Genomic DNA, 17,851 nt, shown 5'->3' with positions numbered 1-17,851 from the left:
GGGGTGGTGGGAATCACTATTTATTTTTACTAGCACAAATCCATGTAGACAATATATCACTTTTTATAAGAGGTTCATTGATGACCTCATTATGATTTGGGAAGGGGATTTAGACATATTACACGCCTTTTTTGATTATATTAATTGTAATAATAACTTAAAATTCACTTACAATTTTAATTTGCACCACATTGACTATCTGGACTTTCGGTTGTTTATTGACATTGAGAGCAAAATTCAAACGGAGGTGTTTAGAAAACCTAATTCTAGAAATATGCTATTGAGAGCAGACAGCTGCCACCCCCATACGGTCATAAAGGGTATCCCCAAAGGCCAATTCCTCAGACTGAGGAGGAATTGCTCCACGGATGAGGGCTTCATCCGACAGTCTGAGGAATTCAGCCATCGATTCCAGCAGAGAGATAATAATACTAAAGACTTAACTAAAGACTTATCAGGAGGTATTAACCATCAATAGGGATACCTTATTGTATCCCGAAAAGGGTGACCCTAGGACAGATGGAAGGACAGATAAAAGAATTTCCCATTTAAAGAAGTATGAAAATAAAGGTAAAAAAGGAAATGTATACCACACAGGTGAGGATGTACCTTTTATGATTACGCAGTATAATAAATGTAGCCAGCAAGTCCAAAAGATCATTCGGAAATATTGGAATATTTTATTATTGGACACGAGCCTTAAAGATTGTGTAACTAAAGGCCCGCGGTTTGTTTATCGTAAGGCAAAAACAATCGCCACATACGTATCCCCGAGTTATGTAACTTCGTCCTCTATTACTAACAAATTTATCACGAAAGGTTCATTTAGGTGTGGAGGATGTAAAATGTGTCAGTTCATGCTACCATCAACTCATTTTATGGGCTCTTCCTCTAGTCGTTCTTTCCCAATTAGATCCTTTATAAATTGTGACACACAGTATGTTATCTATCTTTTGACGTGCAGGTGTGGAATGAATTATGTAGGGAGGTCTACTAGATCCCTAAAAATCAGAATACTCGAACATGTTAGACTGATTAAAAAACGAGACTGTTCACATCCAGTCTCGAAGCACTTTTCACAATGTGATAAAGGGGGGGGGGGGGGGGGGTTAAAGGATTAACGGTGAGAGGAATTGAAAAAGTGTTTGCTACTGAGAGCAGGGGCGACTTACTCAATATGCTGGACCGCAGGGAGGCATATTGGATTTTTATGCTACAAACCAGAACCCCCTGCGGTCTAAACATAGAGTGGAACCTGAGCCATTTTTTAAATCGTTGAATATTGTTGATCTTTCCTCATCTTTACCCAGTAGGGGTCATTTCCAGACTTTATGCACTATATACTGATAGTAGAATTTGACGACTGGTAGAATATCCATCATGCATATCATTCACTTTGAGTATACCACAGAATATTATTAATATCCATTTAATAACATCCATTTAAATTATTGGATATTATGGCTATTAGATTATTATATTTCTGTTCGAAATTATTGGAAAGCTATTTTGTTGATTCATATTTTCATCACTCTTTTGAGGATGAACACTCAGACATATAGCAGAATGTTATATTTTTAATGCATAAATGTATTGTAATGTTTTGCTAATGATTGTGGTTGTTGTACTGCTTGTATTAATTCCGTTGTCACTTAGGTATCAATGTAGTGACAGGGGTTTGTTTTTATTCATGTATATTGTAATTTTGTGACATGGAGCAATTGGGGTCGGATACGCATTTATGAGGCACCCTGTTTGTTTACTAATAAAGATAGGTATGTGTTCCTGTACTCTATCAACTTTATTTTGTAGGGTGACTCTATTGTTTATTGTGGTTTGACTCACGCTCATTCATGGCTTTCCTGAAGGGACCGAGGGGTGGGCTTGTTGCCATTTCAGCCTCACTTCCTATTGGTGGAGTGGCGGCGCGCTCGGGCTAATCGGTGGCCTAAAGGTATGTCACGTGGGGCGGAACATATCACATAGTTACAGGCTTGTGACCTCAGTTGATTGATTCTGTCTCTAAGGTGAGCATGCGCGAGCGAGCGGGGGGGCGTATCTACCCACCGGCATTTGTGCCTATGTGGTGGCGCCTCGCGTGATGTCACACGCATGCGCGCTTAGGGGGCAGTTTGATTTCTCACGAGTGCTTCTAATCATTGTGATTTAGTTAGGGGTATATAAGACACCTACTTGCTCTATATCCCATACTCCTTGATAAAGGACCTACCGGTCCGAAACGCGTAGCAGGTTGTGTGTTTCTTCCCCCCCTGGGGTGATGATTTTATCAGTCATGCACGGAAATAAATGGAATTGACTTTTTATCCACCACCTGACTCCCTGGCTGTGCGCTATTTGCTCTGTTTTCTACTCCTTGATTATAGGTACATGAATAAATCACTCAGTGGATGGAACACTTACATACGGACATATATAGATGTCTTTCATATGTCATTATTAATACAGTGACTCAATCATTATGACTCGGCCTGAGGTGGGGGGGAGCATCATGAGTGCAATAGGTGGCGACCCCAAATCATGGCATGGATGTAGTGGAGTGGTATTAAGTATATATTTATTTATAGGTGTTATGGTCCCCATGTTGGTCACTATAGTGTCCACCATATAATCTCTCATATATATGGTGTCATACATCGTCTGTGTGGAAAGGTGGAGACACACACACACACTCTTTATAAGCAGTTTAAGGTATGGTAGTTAGCGACTGTAAATACAGCATCCGATAACAAGACACCATATATGTAATAGGTAATAGGTAGAGGTACCACTTCCAGTTATGGAGTTGATAAAAATCACAAGTACATATCTGATGATCATGCCCCCCAATGAGTTACAGTCGTCGGGGTTCAACCTCTAAAAATATCGGGGTCCAAGAATTTTGGCCTTATGTCCCCAGAAAGTCTTGTAACAAATACATGGAGAGGCAAGTATATATGTATATAAGATGCCTCATGTATCATCCGTCGTCACCCTGTTAACAGCTAGATACTTGGCTTTAAAGAGCATTGCGATCTGTGTTTCAATTAATCTGATCTATTTGATACCTGTAACGGAGTTTTATTGGGGGGGAGGGGAAATACTTTCACAAAGAGAGAATGTGAGTACACAAATTAAATACCTTGCAACCTATGGGTTTAAATACAGGTATTTATTTAAACTCTTTAAAACTAATTTTCCATTAATTCCATTTTATTTTTTAGATTTTGAATATCCTTGGTATCCTTTTTTTTCCTTTATTTTTTGGTATATATGAGACGCTGTCTTCAGATCTCATATATTGCACGTTTCTACCAGTTTGGCTACATCCTGCTATGGTATACATATACAGTATTTATTTCCCAAGACTAATATCCTATTTTCATGTAGGTACTGTATTTTGATAGTTTAAAAAAAAAATATTATATATGAATAGTGAGTTTAATATTATTTCTTCCCTTATTTATGTTTTGCATTTTGTATAATTAATACTGTGATATGGTAAGGAAGTGTTTTATTTCACAATTCCTTGCATATTTATATATGTTTATATCTATGTACACAGTATGTTTAGATTGTTATTACTTTTCATATAAGGCCCTTTAGCCAATGTTTAGGTTTTCATTAACACACACAGGAGACTCCATGGATGTACAGGCATACCCCGGTTTAAGGACACTCAGTTTAAGTACACTCACGAGTAAGTACATATCGCTCAATAGGCAAACGGCAGCTCACGCATGCGCCTGTCAGCACGTCCTGAACAGCAATACCGGCTCCCTACCTGTACCAAAGCTGTGCGCAAGCGAGGAGCCTGTTACAAATGTGTTATTTACATCAGTTATGCACGTATATGACGATTGCAGTACAGTACATGCATCGATAAGTGGAAAAAAGGTAGTGCTTCACTTTAAGTACATTTTCGCTTTACATACATGCTCCGGTCCCATTGCGTACGTTAATGCGGGGTATGCCTGTACTATCACAGCCTCTGACGAAGCTCGTAGTAGTGAAACGCGTTAGGCAATTGACTCTGAAGCCAAGGAAACCCCTCCGTCCGAGTAGCCTGCATCCGTGAGAACATCGGAGGACTCCAAACTGAGCTTCCTGGATGACGCCACGAACAGGAAGTGATGTCACCCGCCAGGACCAGGAGCCCGAGCAAATACATGGGGAGGACGACCGGAGACGATTTCCTTTCTTAGACCCTGTTGTGCTCAATCTGTGCTTTAATTTGGGCTAATCTGTGTGCGATGTTACCCCCGTCCTCTTATTTTTGTTCCATAAACAGTATTACACAATTTTTTCCTTTGTGTGTTTTTTTCTCCCACATGCATTTTCCCTACTGAGACCTCCTGACCATCTCTATCTGGAACTCGGTTCTTTTACCAGCATAAGTGTGATTTCTACTGGCTCGGGTGAGCAGGGCATTATCCCCTTTTTTAACACTGCATTTTGTGTTGCACTGGTGTGTTTTTTCTACTTTTTTGTGCTGTTTTTGTTTCTGTCTTAGAGTAGAATCCCTTTTAAAAGCGGCATTAAGTCTATTTTTATCACTTTTCTATACATCCTTTTAGGAGTTTTTACACTTTTTTTTTTTTAACATATTGTTACACATTTAGTGCATTTGTGTCTCCTAATTCTGCTTAATTTGCAGATTTCACCAAGAAAGTGGTGGAAGAAACTTCCAAAGCAACAACTTCAGAAAACGTTTGTGAACATCAGAGTAGCCTAAATATTTGTTTTATCTGTCTTTGAACTGGTTATTTCAGCAATGTGAGAAAACAGTTACAACAATGTGTGTTGGCCACCACATGTCCGATGACAAATATCATTGCACAGCCTCCGATGAAGCTCGTAGCGAAACGCGTTAGGCAATTGAAGCTGAAGCTAAGGAAACCCCTCTGTCCGAGTACCCTGCATCCATGAGACTATCGGAGGACTCCAAACCGAGCTACCTGGATGACGACATGAACCGGAAGTGACGTCACCCGCCAGGAGCCCGAGCACATGCATGAGGAGGATGACATGAACTGATTTCCTTTCTTGGACCCTGTTGGTTTGACTTGGGCATCTGTGAATGCGATTTTCCCCATCCCCTTATTTTTGTTCCATAAACAGTATTACACTATTTTTTCCCCACATGCATTTTCGCTACTCGAGACCTCCTGATCCTCTCTATCTGGAGCTCAGTTCCTTTACCAGCATAAGTATAATTTCTACTTGCTCTGTGTGAGTAATCCATATGACTTTTTTTTGCGTCCCAGGGATCATAGTGGCTCAATGCCAGACAGGCACTTGCTCTTCTTGCGTTTGCTTTTGGCAGATGGGGTGGTGAGTTCCAGGGACTCGAGGCGAAACGGTCGAGGCTGTGGCATATCCATCCCTAGGATGGGGGAAACAGAGCTTATGCTTGTGGTCGAGATAGGAGACGTATTGAGGGGTGCAGTATGTGCTGGAGAGGCGTTATGCAGAGCTACAGATGGAAACAAAATAGAGAAATGAGTATGAAGTGTAAGTTATGGGCTCAAGTTTCTAGATTGAAGGGTTTTAGCTTTATTTGCAGGTTATGATACTTTTATGAGGCCACCATAAAATTGAATATAGTACAAATAGTGAATATAGTATCTATGAAAAACCTCTCTTTAGCCCATTTAAAGGTATTCCTTTTACAATAAATAGTGTTTTTCAGAACCAATTTAGCTACTAAATATGACTACTACATGCTTATTAGTGGATTCTATGCAATGTTTGTTTTATTCCGTGAATACTTAAGGTTCTCAGATTTTGCCAAACTAAACAGATTTATAGCGAAAGAAACACTGAGATGTAACTAAGAAATTCAGAACATGGGTAAGAGATAGAGATATATATGTATATCTATCTCGGAGATACAGTTAGGAGGACAGTTATGTACCTTACATTCCAAAATCAAAACCCCCAAATCTTTAAAACTAAAACGAGAACACCGGACCAGGTGCCCTTCCATACTGTGGAGTTACCAGTGCAGTGGTATATATGTATATCTTTATTTATATATAGCGCCATCTATGTACATAGCGCGTCACAGCAGTAATACACGTGACATAATAATATAACGCATAATGGGTACAAGCGCTGGAGACATAAATGGAACTGGTTAGGAAAAGTAAGTCATTAGGAAAAGGAGTCCCTGCCCCGAAGAGCTTACAATCGAATTGGTAAGTAGGAAGAACGTACAGCGACAGTAGGAAGATGTTCGTGTAAGTGTGCCTGCAAGGGGCCAATGTATGAGGTGTATAGTATCAGCCACAAAGCTACTCACAAGCTTCATTAAAGAGGTGTGTTTTAAGATGGCTCCTAAATGTGGATAGAGAGGGTGCTAATCGGATATTGAGGGGAAGGGCATTCCAGAGGTGTGGTAGTTAGGGTGTTTCTCACCACATATTTTTTTTTAATAGTTTCACATTTTTCAGTGACATCATTTTCGTTTTCTAATTGTTTTAATGATTTTGTGCCTATATATATCTACATATATCTACATATATCTATATATACACACGCTTTATTGTACTATTTTCTTTTCATTATTTTGTAAGACAACCCAGAATCAAACAAATTAAGTTTTTGGAAACCCAGAACCAAAACGCAAAATCTTTTAGAACTAAAACCACATTTAATTTTTTTCAAAAAAATATATATATATTTTCTTAGAACCAAACCCTGAGTGAAAGTGTGCGCCCCTAATACAGAGGTATGATTTTAGGAAGTCACACTGATATACATCTCCTTCTGTAGATGCTTCGAGACTGTTACATGCAGGGGGTTGGAACATATCCTCGCACTAACCCAAACTCAGGCGCAGACCCTTACCAAAGCTCTTCATTGGGTCAGCACTGAGGATCTGACTGGCGCGCTTGGATTTAAAGTAGTTGCTGGCAATGTTTTGACTATCACTTCGACTGAGCATTAACTTGTAGCGATCTTCTTCCTACCAGGAAGAAAAGAATTAGTCAGCGTGGCATGCTGCAGATGCCAAGCGTAATACCACTTGCAGCTTGGGTTGCCAGGTGGCATCTCCAAAAATACTGGACATAATGGTGAAAGGTGCAACACCCTCGTGACACACACACCCCTCAACCGCTCCATGCTGTTCCCTCCTCTCCTTGGCCCCACCCCCAGGCTCCTGACACCACCTCCTGATTGACTGCTGCTGCGTAATGCGGCCAATCAGCATGGAGGAAGCTGCCCAGTCTCCTAGCAACAGCAATGCTCTCTACCTGCTCAGGGAAATCCCGCGCCCCCCCCTAACCAGTCAGGACACTATGTCCACAGAGTTAATACCGGTATACACATACATGTCCAGAGAGGTAATACCGGTATACACATACATGTCCACAGAGTTAATACCGGTATACACATACATGTCCAGAGAGGTAATACCGGTATACGCATACATGTCCAGAGAGGTAATACCGGTATACACATACACGCCCAGAGAGGTAATACCGGTATACACATACATGTCCAGAGAGGTAACACCGGTATACGCATACATGTCCAGAGAGGTAATACCGGTATACACATACATGTCCAGAGAAGTAATACCGGTATACACATACATGTCCAGAGAGGTAATACCGGTATACACATACATGTCCAGAGAGGTAATACCGGTATACACATACATGACCAGTATTACCTCTCATTTTTCACTGAACAGGGTCCAATTACAGGACAGTCCGGTTCAATAAATACTGGACACCTGGCACCCAAACTTTGCAACCCCAGTCACATTTAAAACACCAATCTCCCATTTTCGTTTTTTACCCCACCAATTTTTTTTTGTTTGGGGGGGTGGGTGGGGGGGGGGGAAGGGATCGAGAGTCTTAGGAGCTCAACTACACAGTGTTCAGCTCCAGGGATCCCCTGGTTCCCGAGATACCTACTGGTGAAGTTATCAAGTTTCAATCTCCATCCAGTGAAAACAAAATGGCTGCCAAGTATGGGGCCAATAGGAAGCCACGGCATCATCAGGTGTGGCTTCCTATTGCATGGCTATTTATATCCACTTTTAAAACCAGAAAAGTTATATTGGGAACTTCACTGGTAAGCATCTTGTAAGGATACCGGGGTATCCCAGAGCCGAAAGTAGCGCAGATCAATACTGTAGGAGTAACGGATCCCATCCTGTAAGCAGAAGGGGGTTAGTTACATGGGATCGCTGCTTAAACATGTGTTGGATTTGTATAAAAGCTAAAGCAATTGGGCTTGTATTGTCTAACCTTTTGTACTATTAATTTCATGGGTTAATGCAGGGGGTTCTCAACTCCTGAAGACTCCCCAACAGGTCAGGTTTTCAGAAAACCCCAGCTTCAGCACAGCTGACTCAGTCAATGACTGAGCCTCTGATTGAGCCACCTGTGGTGAAGCAGGGACTGATTGAGCCACCTGTGCTTAAGCAGGGATATCTTGAAAGCCTGACCTGTTGGGGGGAGGGAGTGGGGCGGGGGGGGGGGCTTCTTGAGGACTGGAGACGAGAACCCCTGGGTTAAGGGATCAAAAGTCCACAAAACTAAATTCAAAGCCCCACCGCAGATCCCATGCAATGTGTAGTATAATACACCGTTGTTAATGTCTGTTTCAGGGATTACAACTAAACAATGTGAGATTGCTGCAGGAATTTCCACATTGTAGTGATTTGTCCATTCTGGGTTTTTTTCTGTAATTGAAAACTGTTGTGTGATTTCACAGTGAACAATCGGAATTAGAATAAAAAAAAAAGGAAATATTCATGACAATTTCCAAAAACTATATATATTTTTAAACTAGTTATAAGAATGGCTGTGTGTGACAAAGACAGCACCCAAAGGGTTAAAGTACCGTATTGGCCCAAATATAGTACGGCCTCGCACATAATACGACCCCTAAAGTTTTGAAGGTGTTCTACATGAAAAATAAAAAGGTGTTAGGCTGCGCATACAATACGAGGACAGTTTTTGGAAGGACATTTTTAGGGAAAAACAGCACTTTATTCAGGCCCATACAGTACTTTCCCAGATATATGTTTTTCTCTGCATCTTTAATCATGGCCGCATGGTAGGAAGGGGTCTCGTCATTGTGTTACCCTAGATGCATTTTGAAGCTCAAGCTACTTTATCAGAAGGATGTTGAGCTACGAAATGCATCAAGGGTAAGGCAACTCTTGGATCCCTCTCACCCACCACTAAAGATGCTGGGATCACCTTTCTAAAATGCACAGTGTTGCAGGAGGCACTGGCCCTGGTTTTGATCCCTGCTAGAGGTAATTAATACACATATATGGTATGTGTTGGCCCTGTTTTTGTGAGGAATCCTGAGGATGTCCTTCATTTGTCTATTATTATTTGTTATTATTATTTGTCTTAACTCTGTGCCCAGGACATATTTGAAAACGAGAGGTAACTCTCAATGTATTACTTCCTGGTAAAATATTTTATAAATAAATAAATGTGTCCCTGATTTGGGACAACAGCTTCACTCAGTGGCTGTATCTGGTACTACACCCAGCTAAAGTGTATGCACTTGAGGTTTATCCCTGAACCAAAGAAAGACACAATGTACTCTAGTTCTCCAGTGACAATACCAGTAATTTTGTAAGTGTGCTTGTATAATGAAGCCGGGCCCCATGAAGCTGCACTTCACAAATGACCAGTTATCAAGACGTGGAGCAGCGTTCTGAATATCCAGTCTCATTAGTACTGTTGTGTGGTCGCTGTGGAAACATATAGGTGCTAGAGTTCTAAAGTCAGTTTACCTTCTATGTAAGGTGGGTGTCTCGCATTGGTTCCTGAACGTCCCTTACAAACAAAGCTTCCTCTGTCTCTTCTCATGATTACAACAACTTTATTTAGCACTTAACAGTAGCATGTTGGGACCCCAGACAGACAAACATTGCATGTCATAATCTGGTCAAGAATTGCAAGTACACATCACAGATAGAATCCACAGTCCAACTTACCATCATGTGCTCTTCATTCTCTGCAGATAGAATCTTCTTTGCTTTAGTCTGTGACAGACCCGGAGCTGCGGAGGCAAAAAACAACACACATACCAGGCCAATCATGCACTCGTAGATGAAGAGGATGGCTATGGATGGCTGCATCCTAGCCTCTGTGTCTCTGCAGAGAGTAAATGAATGACACTTTCATTAGGAAAGGGGAATTGTTTGTGTACATGGATTCTCATCCCTAGCACTGTTTCCTGCGACAGGATCTGCTTGGGTCACAAATAGAAATGTTCTATTATCTCATCCTTGTGACACCAATCTTTTGTGTGACTTCTATCCAAATGTGTGCCTTTATTACAATTCTATAATTTATTTATAGAACCACTAACATATTCCACAGGACAGACTCACGTGTGGGGAGGCTGGTTTTATGGATCACAAGTTCTGGCACCTTCCAGCTGCCACTGTCCTCATCCCAGACAGCTTCTCTCCGGATCTTGTCCAGGTTGCTGTAGTTGCAGTCCCGCCTGACAAGTGGCTGTATCTGATCCTGCACCTGCTGGAGCAGGAGAAGGTCTCGCTCCTGCCGGCGGATGGTGACCAGGTAATCGTTTCTCTCACACTCAAATTCCGACTGCAAATCTTCGATTTCCACGTCGGCCGCCTTCAACTAAAGTGTAGAGAGACGATACTGCAGATTCTGAGGTTTTTTGGGGGCTGTGTATAACACAGTGTAAACACTATGACACTGGGCCATACTTACGTAATGGTGCGAAACTGTAATAAGATGCTTAAAGATAACCAAGTATAAGGCAGGTTAAGGAGACCTTTCTAAGGCATGTGCATGTGCTCAGAACTGTTCTTTATCATTACTCAACCAAGTCCCTTAAATTACACACGTAATAAGCATCATGTGGCCGCAACATGTGATACTAGATTATGGTAGCCCGGTTCCTAAATGAATTTGCTTATTGGCCGTATCAGGACAATACCTTCTTGGAAACTCCTTTTTGTGTCCGTGCTGTATTTTTGCTGTGAAGTAACGGTGGAGATTTATTATGAAGACGAGTCCTTGTAGTTGAGTTGCTTGTAGAGTAAGGGGACCCTTCTTCCTAGACCTAGTCAAGGGCCACCAACAGGTCAGGTTTTCATAGTATCCTATGAAAAGTGGAAGACTGAGCCACCTGTGCTAAAGCAGAGAGATATCCTGAAAACCTGACCTGTTGGTTGCCCTTGAGGACTGGAGTTGGCCACCCCTGGTCCTAGACCAGTGAACTTGGTTGAGTTATTTGTTTTCATCTTGTGCCACAGGTGTCAAGAACTGAATCGTATCTTTGGGATAGGAATATATTGACCCTGCAGTGCTGAACTATATGCAATTAAATCATAACTTCAAGATGGCAAACCTACAGCTGGACATCCTATGTTATCCCTCATTGCAGGTTGATGGGGATGTTTTTGGTACCTTTTTCTGCATTTTCTCCAGAAGTTTGCTCTTGACAAGTAGCTCATCCTGGATGGACTCATACACATTTAACAGGACTTGGTCACCGCTGTCCTTGTCCATATTCTGCAGAGCGGCCACCAGCTCTTTTTTTCGCTCATCTGCATACTTCTTCCTCCGCTTCTGCTTCTCCTTCAGGTCCTTGTTCTTGGCTTGTTCTCCTCCGACCACCTGCTGTTCCAGCATCTGCAGCCTAAACGTGACCGTGCAACAGAGACTGAAGGTTAAAAACAGACACACAATGCTGAATATCTGTTGTACAGACAACAAACATCTTTTTTGGCTTTAGTTTTATCCGTAAATATTTCTCTGCTATGTGATGTGCATGGATGCACTTCATGTTTTGTTTTACCAACCAATTCAGCTGCCACTAAAGGCATTGTGTTGGCCCAGTGACGTTATGTGTGTGATTTGTGTGCTTACAATATGTCGTATATCCTACTTAAACTTCATCAAGTCTGAGGCTTCATGTAGGTCACTAAAACCAAAACGCCGCTAAAAATGTATGTGTGTGTGTGTAGGGGACAAAAGAGAACCACTGTGACTGACCTGGCAAGCACTTGCTGGGGGCTGACAGCCCTGGGGGTCTCCTCTGCAGCAAGCAATGTGGCAGGGGCTGTATCTGCTCTAAGACTCTCTCTTTGTACAGTATGGAGATGCAGAGCCACTTGTGGCTGTGTTGTTTCTGACTGGGATAGACAATGAAAAACAGCTATTGTACATTATTCTAATACAAAAAAACAAAACAACTTCCCTCAATCTATACACTCCATGTTATCTCACACAGAGAACCACAACGACTGTGATTGCAAGAGAGGGATGCAGTTTATATCTGTCAGGCCACTGGTGCTAAAAGTGAGTGAGACGATGTCCAGTGAGTGAAACACCCTCAGCAGCCTCCGTCCAAGGGGTTGTTGCAGATTATACTTCTACTAATTTGTGCTTGTTACCACTGCTCTTGGGATGTTGGTGCCTCACTGCAGCTGGAATGGTTTGCAGGGAATAGCTGGGTTTCTTCTGCGTACCTGGACTAACGCCGGTTCCACTGCAGCTGCTGTGCCTGGGATCTTCTGAGCTACAGATACAGGTGCTAATGCAAAATACATTTCAGCCGCTGTGATCAAAACAGAATATACATAGATTTCTTCATTTTTAGGTTGCCATCATTAACAATTAAACTTTGATAGTAAACTAGGTTTGTGTATGTTAAGAATTGTTCTATACTTTATTCCGGCACAAAACTAAGAGGGTCATAAAAACATGCAATTACAAAACAAAACATTTATAATCATAAAATACATTTTCTATATCAGCATCATCGTATAGTAACACAATAGTGTGTTTTAATTTATTGTGCCTTCATTAATAGTTAAACATGCAGCAAGTGCCTGTAATTTATGTGTGTAATACATATCTTTTATACACATTCTACATCAAAGAGGAATTTTATTTTGACATCAATATACTAGTTTTCCCCCAATATATATTATTGACACTATGATTTGTCAGGTAGTTTGTTGATATATGTTAAAGTATGTTGTTGCACAGTGCCATGTGTGATGAACTGTTCTGTTATGTTTATTTTATTGAAACATATAATTTTTGGATATAACAGAATACCTATTTTTAGGAAATCCAGGCTGTCTCTTTAGACTTGTCTAACTTTGGGGCCCAGGTACTAAATAGGGCAAACAGCTGTTTTTGTGTGTGCCAATAGGCACACGTAAATCTAATTTTAAATTGCACTTATGCACACGCGCCAAAGTAATCTGACATTTCTCCATCTGCGCCATCAGCATAAAAACATTTTTAATGAAAAAGAATGTTTCTGTGCTCCAAAAAAAGCAGAAAGTTCATCATAATCGTCCGCAAACTTGACATAAACGCTTCAAAGTCTGTTTATATTGTTGCCCAGAATGAAGTTCGTATTTATCAACCAAAGATGTATTTGATGCAATGCGGATGTTTCATTGTATAGTATAAATAATGACACTCATTTTTTTTTATATTAACACTAGTTCTACCTAAAAAATAAACTCAATTTTATTTTCATTTAAACTGTATCAATCAGGTATTCGGAGAAAGGGTATTTTAGAGCTCACACTCCTATTAGTACTCGCTGTACCAGGACAAAATGCGGGTGCACATATGCTGTCAGGGGTCTGATCCTTTGGTATATTCCGTTACGTGAATTAATCAATGGTCGGAAGGCAGCAGGGCACTCATGAAGTTTAAAGAAAGGTTTCTTTATTGAAAATACATATTCCTCCTACACGTTTCGGTACCACCTGGGACTGAAACGCGTAGGAGGAATATATATATTCAATAAAGAAACCTTTTCTTCAACTTTAGGAGTGTCCTCTGCCTTCTGCCATTGAAGTCAATTAGGTAATCAACATGATGCAATGTGTCAAACTTCATTTCAAACAACGAACTACGCGCCCCAAGTATGGAGTCACAGAATGACTTTCGTACGTACTACGCACTTTTTAGCGCTGTAATTGTGCCGCATATTTGAATGCAAATATGATCTTTGTACATAGGCCGCTTTGTCTTTTGTTAGTAATTTATGCAATTTCATGCCATCGTTTAGTTATGCACATGGAAGTATAGGAGTCTTAAAAACATTGCAGGCCGGATCCCCCAGAATTCCCTCATGCACAGGGACTCACCTGATTTCTTCTTGAGATCTTCTTCCAAGAAGGCCAGCTGCAGGTCATAGGTGTTCCGCAAATTGCTAATATCCTCCTCCAACCTGGCCCGAGACTTCTGTTCTGCCTCGTATTCTGCCTTCAACTGGGCAAACCTCTGCTCGTACTCCTGAGGATACAGATCATGTAGGATACATGAAGGACAATATCGTGCCAAAAAAATAAAAAATAAACAGCCAACAGGTAATTGGATGCGTAGGCTGCAAAATGTAACACTGGGCCGACACAGCCTCTTTCTTTTATCTTTCATCAAAAACGTGCGCTATGGAAATAAATATTTCAAGGCAAAATAATAGCAGGTGCTGGAATTGGCCACATTGATTACTAACAGAAGATTATTTTCATTCTGCATAGAATAAGCAGAATGCCCCAAGCTTATGGTGTAAGTCAGGAGTGGCCAACTCCAGTCCTCAAGGGCCACCAACAGGTCAGGTTTTCAGGATATCCCTGCTTCAGAAAACAAAACACAAAAACATGTCGCTCACCATAAACAACACAAAACACTATCTGGTGCAAGGGGGAGAGGATAGTAGCAAAAAACACAAACAAATGATCATAAGAGATCACAAAACCCCTAATAATTACACTCAAGATAGGTCACACTAGAAATAATAGTGTGGCCACCGTAAAGGCTTAAATAGCCAAACCCTCCAAATAGGGTCGACCGCTATTCGGTCACACAAGAATAATACAAAAAAGAATAAAGTTTTAATATATCAAATAAAACACGACGAAACACTTAAAATAGTGATGATAAAATCCCCATGCACTGGGTGGGGGCAGTAATGTATATATCGGTACTAAGCAAATTAATTAGAGCAAGTATCCAAATGTAAGGGGCTGTGTCTCATATGGTAGTATTATATAGTCAGGGAAAGCATACCAGTATAGTGAAGAACAGAGCATATATAGTGAAACATAAGCTGCTGGTAAAGGCACACATACAGTCTGTCTGCGTCCACATTTAACTTCTGTATGAAATATATGCAGCTACCAGATTGAACGCTAGCTGCTAATAGTAGGCAAACAAACAAACTCACAGCCTGTCAGCACCCACATCTAATCTCTCTATGGTGCATTGGCTGTTAATAAAAGGTAGACATACGACCTGGCTGTGTCTGCAATATAAATTCCCCGCTATGTGTCTTGAATAAGCGTCCGGAACCAAAGTCTGCCTGCTTCTCCTGCCTCCTTCCTCATGCGCGTGACCGTCAACGTGATGACGTCACCTAACCCCTATCCCTGCTTCAGCACAGGTGGCTCAATCAGTGGCTCAGTTTTTGACTGAGCCACCTGTGCTAAAGCAAGGGGATATCCCTAAAACTGATCTGTTGGTGGCCCTTGAGGACAGGAGTTGGCCACTCCTAGTGTAAGTGAATTGTAAACACACATTTATTGATGATAATTGGAACAAAAGCAGTGCGCCTTAATGGAGGCAAAGGAATAGTGTTTAAGAGCTGGAGTACCCTCAGGTCTCTTGTTGGGTGTGGGCCCTCCTGTGAGAGCCTCTCACTTCTACAAACCCCAGGGATTCTGCACACGTCTACAGATCCAATCTGGGGACGGAGGGAAGAGGTCGCCAGCGGCGTATGTATAAAACATGGTAATCTGGTTTCTTACATTTGACACCAAAAACAGACCTGGCACACGTATTTGATGCGAGGAGAACTAGTTAGAGGTGCAAACATTTGATACCACATCTCCCCCCCCCCCCTCCTGGCTTGTCCTGTACCCACTCCTCAAACCGCAATGTGTGCGTTTTTGTAGCAATGCACCACCATGAAACCTTTTATACATATCCCTCTTTATATTAACAAGCGCAATTGAAAATGTAGAAGGTGGAAGGAGACGTACAGTGGTTAGAACTGTGTGTAAACCTGCTCCTTTTGACCTTAGGTAAGTCATCTTATCTATCTGTTCCTCAGGCACCAACGATATAGATTATAAACTCTGTGGATTAGAGGCCTGTGTTTGATGAATTTGATGTACAGCACTGAGTACAAAAATATATTACCAGAATAATTATTCAAAAGTAGTGTCCACTACGTAGGGAGAGTGATGGATAACCATATTCACTAAGTGATGCTAAGCCTTGCATGGTCCATATTAACTAAGGGGTGTTATGCCAGAAGACAATTTATAGCCCATACACTTTACACTTCACAAGTACATACGGCCCAAAGTGTACCACAGCACTCTATATGTCCCTCTTTTATTTAATTATGTTTTGTAGTTGGGCAAAGCTCTTTGAACTCCATTTTTATGTTTAATTTATGAGCTAAAAAAACTAAAAATGTGACAGGCCTTTTCAATATGAATCCCCTTTGCTTTAGATCCAAAAATGAGAGTTTGTTACATAATAGAACTTAAGATGCTCTTTACCACTCTGTGCCACCATACTGAGATCTGTGTGGTATACAATTACAAGGGTTTGCTCCATACACCGGTCTGGTTTTGTACCATATTCTTATTAAACACTCTAAATAGAGCTTTTCCTTGAAAACTAAACACAGGGGCTATTTTGTGACACGCATGTGTTGTTGATGATATGTTCTGTGCAGAGCACACGTTATTCAGTCAGTGACACTGTCCCAGCTCATCCCAGTATAATTTACACCAGGGGTGGCCAACTCCAGTCCTCAAGAGCAACCAAGAGGTCAGGTATTAGGGATTTCCCTGCTTCAGCACAGGTAGCTCAATCGGTCCTTGCTTCAGCACAGGTTGCTCAATCAGTGGCTCAGTCTTAGACTGAGCCGCCTGTGCTGAAGCAGGGATATCCTGGAAACCGGACCTGTTGATGGCGCTTAAGTACTGGAGTTGACCACCACTGATTTAGACTATCACAAACTTTTCCCATAGGATTCAGTGGCAGCCGAAAGAGAATGGGACTTTGCAGCTCACAGGTCAGATTCAACAAGCAGTGCTATTCATCTGAATGGGCTGTAAGGTGCCTTGTGGAATAGCACAGCTTAGAAAATATGGGACAAAACGTATTCAGGACCACCACATTTCTATTGGTCTATCCCGAGGAAACAAACTCCAGGCCTCCGTTTATCAGTGGGGTTTACCTGTCGGATCATTAGTGTCTCGGCTTCCACGTCCATCTCAGAGACCTTCACGAGGGGCTGTGCTGGTTTTACTGGCACACTATCAAATGCTGCGGAAAAGAGGGAACATTGCTTGTTGATCTATCAATGACCACGTTAGTATCCAAAGTGATATATAGATATATCTTATTATATATTTGTGAAAGCACTGTATGCCTGTCTGCATCTTCCTGTGTCCCTAGGGGAAATCTCATTGGTCCCTTGGCCCGCCCCCGTACCTCTGATTGGCCTGAGGCGGAGTGACGACACACACACACACACACAGTGACACACAGTGACACACACAGACACACATACACCGCTCTCTCTCTGTCCTCTCCCACCCCCCATCACACTCACCTCCCCCCCTCAGCTCCCCCCCGGTGCTCCGCTCAGCTCCCCGCTCAGCTCCCCCCCACCCCGGTGCTCCGCTCAGCTCCCCCCCGGTGCTCCGCTCAGCTCCCCGCTCAGCTCCCCCCCGGTGCCCCGCTCACCTCCCCCCCGGTGCTCCGCTCACCTCCCCCCCGGTGCTCCGCTCACCTCCCCGCTCAGCTCCCCCCCGGTGCTCCGCTCAGCTCCCCGCTCA

General features: G+C 42.0%; 1 protein-coding gene across 4 annotated transcripts in view; it reads right to left on the bottom strand.

Annotated features, from left to right (window-relative positions):
* Nucleotides 1-434: 434 nt before the first annotated feature.
* KIF17 (kinesin family member 17) overlaps nt 435-17,851 on the bottom strand; it is a 32,112-nt gene continuing 14,695 nt past the window's right edge. For 2 of the 4 annotated variants that reach the window (XM_075605908.1, XM_075605909.1), the window contains 9 exons: nt 17,248-17,336; nt 14,141-14,288; nt 12,494-12,582; nt 12,018-12,157; nt 11,430-11,661; nt 10,376-10,634; nt 9,977-10,041; nt 6,850-6,967; nt 436-5,473 (listed from right to left, as the gene is read on the bottom strand). In XM_075605908.1, coding sequence (XP_075462023.1) covers nt 5,268-5,473; nt 6,850-6,967; nt 9,977-10,041; nt 10,376-10,634; nt 11,430-11,661; nt 12,018-12,157; nt 12,494-12,582; nt 14,141-14,288; nt 17,248-17,336 — 1,346 coding nt within the window. In that variant the 3' untranslated portion in view covers nt 436-5,267. Of the gene's footprint in view, nt 5,474-6,849; nt 6,968-9,976; nt 10,042-10,375; nt 10,635-11,429; nt 11,662-12,017; nt 12,158-12,493; nt 12,583-14,140; nt 14,289-17,247; nt 17,337-17,851 lie in introns of all 4 variants that reach the window. The other 2 variants (XM_075605911.1, XM_075605910.1) reach the window with 2 other exon arrangements.

The sequence above is a fragment of the Ascaphus truei genome, chromosome 6 (assembly GCF_040206685.1).
Source record: "Ascaphus truei isolate aAscTru1 chromosome 6, aAscTru1.hap1, whole genome shotgun sequence".
NCBI lineage: Eukaryota > Metazoa > Chordata > Amphibia > Anura > Ascaphidae > Ascaphus > Ascaphus truei.
This window is presented reverse-complemented; position numbering and strand designations above follow the sequence as displayed.